The 6,076-nt window shown below is 40.7% G+C and overlaps 1 protein-coding gene across 1 annotated transcript; it reads left to right on the forward strand.

The window, feature by feature from the left end:
* Window positions 1–1,825: 1,825 nt before the first annotated feature.
* cdca3 (cell division cycle associated 3) lies at window positions 1,826–5,760 on the forward strand. The gene is made up of 6 exons (XM_047361312.1): window positions 1,826–1,976; window positions 2,627–2,774; window positions 3,645–3,765; window positions 3,849–4,700; window positions 4,809–4,876; window positions 5,375–5,760. The coding sequence occupies exons 2-6, from the start codon at window positions 2,643–2,645 to the stop codon at window positions 5,465–5,467; spliced, it is 1,266 nt and encodes a 421-aa protein (XP_047217268.1). The 5' UTR covers window positions 1,826–1,976; window positions 2,627–2,642; the 3' UTR covers window positions 5,468–5,760.
* The last annotated feature ends 316 nt before the right edge of the window (window positions 5,761–6,076 follow it).

A 6,076-nucleotide genomic window follows, 5' to 3' on the forward strand; every position in this document is an offset into this window, starting at 1 on the left:
GAGGCACTCAGCCTGTGGCACTGCTGAGGTCTTATGGAGGCCCAGGATGCTTCGATAGCGGCCTTTAGCTCATCCAGAGTGTTGGGTCTTGAGTCTCTCAACGTTCTCTTCACAATATCCCACAGATTCTCTATGGGGTTCAGGTCAGGAGAGTTGGCAGGCCAATTGAGCACAGTGATACCATGGTCAGTAAATCATTTACCAGTGGTTTTGGCACTGTGAGCAGGTGCCAGGTCGTGCTGAAAAATGAAATCTTCATCTCCATAAAGCTTTTCAGCAGATGGAAGCATGAAGCGCTCCAGAATCTCCTGATAGCTAGCTGCATTGACCCTGCCCTTGATAAAACACAGTGGACCAACACCAGCAGCTGACACGGCACCCCAGACCATCACTGACTGTGGGTACTTGACACTGGACTTCTGACATTTTGGCATTTCCTTCTCCCCAGTCTTCCTCCAGACTCTGGCACCTTGATTTCTGAATGACATGCAGAATTTGCTTTCATCCGAAAAAAGTGCTTTGGACCACTGAGCAACAGTCCAATGCTGCTTCTCTGTAGCCCAGGTCTGGGGAATGCGGCACCTGTAGCCCATTTCCTGCACACGCCTGTGCATGGTGGCTCTGGATGTTTCTACTCCAGACTCAGTCCACTGCTTCCGCAGGTCCCCCAAGGTCTGGAATCGGCCCTTCTCCACAATCTTCCTCAGGGTCCGGTCACCTCTTCTCGTTGTGCAGCGTTTTCTGCCACACTTTTTCCTTCCCACAGACTTCCCACTGAGGTGCCTTGATACAGCACTCTGGGAACAGCCTATTCATTCAGAAATGTCTTTCTGTGTCTTACCCTCTTGCTTGAGGGTGTCAATAGTGGCCTTCTGGACAGCAGTCAGGTCGGCAGTCTTACCCATGATTGGGGTTTTGAGTGATGAACCAGGCTGGGAGTTTTAAAGGCCTCAGGAATCTTTTGCAGGTGTTTAGAGTTAACTCATTGATTCAGATGATTAGGTTCATAGCTCGTTTAGAGACCCTTTTAATGATATGCTAATTTTGTGAGATAGGAATTTTGGGTTTTCATGAGCTGTATGCCAAAATCATCCGTATTAAGACAATAAAAGACCTGAAATATCTCAGTTAGTGTGCAATGAATCTAAAATATATGAATGTTAAATTTTGATCATTACATTATGGAAAATAATGAACTTTATCACAGTATGCTAATATTTTGAGAAGGACCTGTACCCACAGTCACCACTTTAAATCTAAATCTTAACTTAGTGCTTTACTGAATCAGTCAGTGGATAGAAAAGAAAATAGAAGAGAAAAACATCTCATTCTGATTGTTATGAGCCAAGTCAGATTTTAAGCTAAATTTCAATACATTATTGAATTTTTGGGTATCACAAGTAAAATTAATAAAACTAAAATTATTTCAAAATAATAATTAATGCTGTTTACACAGAAATTTATGTTTTAGAGATACATTTCAGAGAAAGAGAAGTAAAACATATTTTTGCTTTATCTAGACTACTTTTCTAAACATAGATTTAAAGATATGTACGTTAAATTATTTTTTATTAACTAAAAGACTGACATTTTTTTGACAAAGTACAGAGCATGTTTTTTTTCCTCTAATATTTTTATACGTAAAATTAATGTATTTAAATGGTGCAAACGAATGTTATTCTCAACGATTTCGAATGAATATTTTATCTGCAGCGCGTGCTGTTTAGTTTAACGTTCAAAAGCACGTAGTCACTTAGAGACTACGCCCATTTCAAACGCAGTTTGCTCTAAGCCAATCCGAACCGAGGAGGTAAACCGGAAGCGTACGCCTATTGGGTTGTTTGAAAGAGCAAGGGACGCAACGCCACCATTTAAATCTTTTAAAAAGTCGTGTGTTCCTGTTTATCTGAAGGTGAAGCTGCTAGTGAAAGGGGCTAAAAGCATACGGTTCGGCGTCTGGCTTTGACTCGTTTAAGGTAACGAAAAATATTGGAAACTTAAACTTCACTTATTATTACGTATTTTTCCCAGGTTTATCATTAAAACTGAGAAAACTGTTAACGTCTCATTGGCTGAACTGCATTGTTTTTGGCCTAGTGTCTTAAATTTAAACGCTTAATTGCTTAGATGAATCAGTGTTTTTTGTGGGTTTTTACTACTGTCTATAAAAACCGTTTATTCATTAGCATTCAAACTAAATGCAAGGTTCCTATGCAGGCTTGAAAAGTTTGAAATTATATATTTTTTATTTTTTTTATTTTAGTGTTGTACAGGTATTGAAAGACTGCCTGTGTCTTTCATGCAAGCAAGCAGCCATTGCAAATATGCAATATCCAATTTTAAGACATCAGCAGTGTAGGAGCCCTGTAAACAAATGATACACAAAATTTGCTTTTAAACATTTGTTTTAATTTTTTTTATTGTCAATATAACAGTATATTGGGTTAACTAGAAGCATGTTGACTTGAGGTCATCTTGCAGAGCTTTGCGTCAACTCACTGAATACGATTGCCAAAATATTTTAAGCTGCATTGTATGTAACGGTGAAGAAGGCTTGTTTAATCCATTGCGTAGTTTTCATGTTCTGACTAATATTAAACTTTAATGTCATTCAACTGTGCAACAGGTAACTTATAAGAATTATGGGGACAAGTGAGAGCAAGATGGCCGCATCTGCAGAGACAAAACCAGAACCAGCCATCAAAAAGACACACGCGAGTCATCTGATAGACCCACGCTCTCCCTCAGCTGGGATTGATCGAACACCTATTCAGGTTGGTTATTTAGTTCATTTTGCTACTAGACATGTAAAGGGGATAGTATCTAGTCTTCCTTCACATATTGTTACATCACAGCAACACACTTAAATGCATTTTATTGACAAAGTAGCAGTTCCTGTAATCTCAGTATAAATACATGGTAATTCTGGAGGAGATGCAGAGATCCATAGCTCAGGTCTAAGAATCTGTTGTGTGAAAGCTTTTGGTGGTTTACTTTTATGCTGTGGGGATGCTTTTCTGCAGCACAGACAGAGAAGCTAGGTAAGAGCTGTTGAAAAGATGGATGATGCTAAATTCAGGGGAATGCTGAAAGAAAACCTGTTTAGACCACAAAAGGCTTGAGACTGGCGCAGACGTTCACCTTTCAGAAGGGCAAAATTAATGAAAAGTTTAGATCAGGGGTGTGAAACTCCACTCCTAGTGGTGCATTGTTGCACAGTTTGTAGGTGTGGATGTGCTTCAACGCACCTGAGTCAAATAGTTAGGTCATCAGCAGCACTCTGTAGAACCTGACTGCATGCTTAAAAACGCAATTTGATTCAGATGATTCAACCAGGGAGTAGGGCTGCACAATATTAGACAATCTTGCAATTGCAATAATATTGGTAAATATTGCAATGACAGTTGCAGTATTTCTGTTTTTCTTCTTTCCTCTATCTATTCTGTGCTCCCATCATTCTGTGGCCTTCAGTATTTTGGGTAATGCCACTTGTGTCGGTGTGAGCATCTGCAACTGTGAGACTGTCTAATTCACAAAATTTTACATGAGGATGTAAAAAGCAAGTTCATAACTCTTGTACTATATTAGCCAACAATTATTGCATTCAAAACAGATACTGGATATGATGTCTTTGTCTCTGTTAGGTTTGTGGACAGGAGTCCAACACTACTGCAGCATTGAAAAGTGAGTGTGCGCTGGCCTCAAACGATCCCCGCTCACCTACTATTGGTATCACCCGCACCCCTATGAGAGAAATCATGAGAGGTAAACATTTTGTAAATAACTTCCAGCTGGGCTTTTCACAGCCTCAACTGTCTGACTCGAACTTCTGCTTTTTGTTCCCCTAGTGACCGTTGGGTCTTTTGCTCGCCGCCTGGGCATGCTCTTCCATAATGAGGCTGAAGGCAAAGTCCCTGAAGCCCCTCAGAAACGCTTTAGTGATCCTGTAGATGAGGTCATCAGAGATGAAGAGCTGTCCTCAACCGAGCCGCTTCTCACTCCTCGCCAAACAAATGATTTAAGCTCTTTAGCTAAACATGCAAACCTCTTGGCCACTCCTGTCCCAACCCCTCAGCAGTTTGTTGGCAACTCAAGCCCCTTTGAGCTTCTCTGGGACCCTCGGGTGGAAGTGGAGATTGAGACTGAAGCAGATATTAGCCTGGAGGAGGCAGAAGAAGCAAGAGAGACCCCATTGCACAAGAGACTGAGCATGAGCCTTATAACATGCCATGAGGGAGCAACTTCGTCTCAGGTCTTTGTTGATGTTCACCGTGAAAGTCCTGCTTTCTCAGAACCTAATGTGGACAAGGACCAACTCGGGGATTCCGTGGATCACTCATACGCCCTTCCTTCTATTACAGTCCAGCCAGAGTTCTCCACTGAGTCTCTAGAGGAAGCACAGAGACAGCCATCCCCTCAGGAAACTAAATCCTCTCTGCCTCCCTCAGAGCAACCAGCTGTCCCCAACCCAAAGCAGCTACCGGTGTGCACAGGTATCCGCTGCCCTTCCTTCGACACAAAGAGTCCAAGTCAGCTGGTGTTCAAGCCACAGTGGTTGGGGAAAGGTTTTGGTGCCACTGGGCTACGATCCAGAGGAGTGCAGGGGAACAAAGGGGGCTCGTCGCCTCTCGCTGTCCATGTGGCGGTAAAGAACGTAAACAATGAAAACAAGGGGCAGACTGGAAAACTGAAGCCAAAAGGTGTGTAAGGCAGAGGGAAGATTTAGTATGAAGACTTGTTTCTGTTCTGTTCTTTTTTTTTTTTTTTTTGAATGCTCGCTAAGTTTTGGCGTGTCTCTTCTTCTTTAGGTACTGAAGGCCGCTCTCCACTGCAGATCCTTAAGGAGACCAACTCTCCCTGCGACAAACGTTCTCAGGTACAAATAGGCATTACCTTATATTAATACTAGGGCTGCACGATATTAGAAAATCTTGTGATGGCAATAATATTTGTAAATATTACGATCACCATATCAGGTGTGATACATGTTTTTTTGTTTATTTTTTTCCCCTCCCTTTCTACTCTATACTTTCTACTCTGTGTGACCTTTTAGCAGGTTTGGCAATGTCATTTGTGTCTGGGATGAGCTTTTGGTGCTGTGAGACTTTCCTACTGGACAAATATTGCATTAGCATGAAAAATACAACTTCAAAACTCTTCAAATGCATTGGTCAACAATTATGCACTCTAAGCAGTTCTTTGCAATATGAATATTGTGCACACTGATATTGCAATGATATATTTGCAGTGTATTGTGCAGCCCTAATTAATGGCATTGTCTTTTAAGCCCATATTGACTTGTTTATAGTAGGATGATCTGTGATATTGATGTGTACTTTCATAAAATGAATAATTTAAGTGACTTTCTTTGCAGATGAAGCTAAAGGTGTCCAATCAGTCCAAGCAGAGACTTGGACATACGGGCCACAGAGTGTTGGCAATGTCTCTGGATAAGGAGAACCATTAAAGGAAGATGTACAAAATTTGCCCTCTTATACTTTTCTTTAAAATATGCTTTTTATGTGTATAGCTATTGGAAACCTATGTTTGGAGTATGTGTATATATGACTTACCTGCTTCAGTTTTCTACTTTGTTTAGTATTTAACCATTTTCTGTTCTTAACTTCCTTTTTTTTTTTTTTTTTTTTATGCTTGTGCTTTACATACTTTTCTTCTGGGACCTTTTTAAAACATTTCTGCAATATGAAAGTTGTAAAAATCTTTTTATCAACAGAATAAAGATTTAACACTAAATGTTCAGTTGGCTGTCTTTATATGCTGGTACTTTCTTTAGGTTTATCTGTAACTGAAGTACTCTCCACTCTTGCTGGCACCCATGTTAGAGGTATAAAAAGCCTCAAAACTAATTAGGCCTGAGGAGGTAGGCCTGCAAGGGCCTATTGTAATTGCTCCTTTTATTATTATTATTCCGGCGACAAATGAATTGCCCTTTTCACGGATTTAACATATTGAAAAACTCACCAAATTTGGCAGAGCCATCAGTCATGTGTGAAATTTACGTATTTTAAGGGTTTCGCGAAAGTCTGGCTCAACAGGGACCACCGCCCCCCGAAAT

This window comes from Girardinichthys multiradiatus, chromosome 3 (genome assembly GCF_021462225.1).
Source record: "Girardinichthys multiradiatus isolate DD_20200921_A chromosome 3, DD_fGirMul_XY1, whole genome shotgun sequence".
NCBI lineage: Eukaryota > Metazoa > Chordata > Actinopteri > Cyprinodontiformes > Goodeidae > Girardinichthys > Girardinichthys multiradiatus.

Bases quoted from the DNA above. Each gene is read 5' to 3' on its own strand.
- cdca3 (XM_047361312.1), top strand. From the start codon at position 2,643: ATGGGGACAAGTGAGAGCAAGATGGCCGCATCTGCAGAGACAAAACCA. The intron at 2,775-3,644 runs GTTGGTTATTTA...TGTCTCTGTTAG, and splicing joins TTGATCGAACACCTATTCAG to GTTTGTGGACAGGAGTCCAA. The intron at 3,766-3,848 runs GTAAACATTTTG...TTGTTCCCCTAG, and splicing joins TATGAGAGAAATCATGAGAG to TGACCGTTGGGTCTTTTGCT.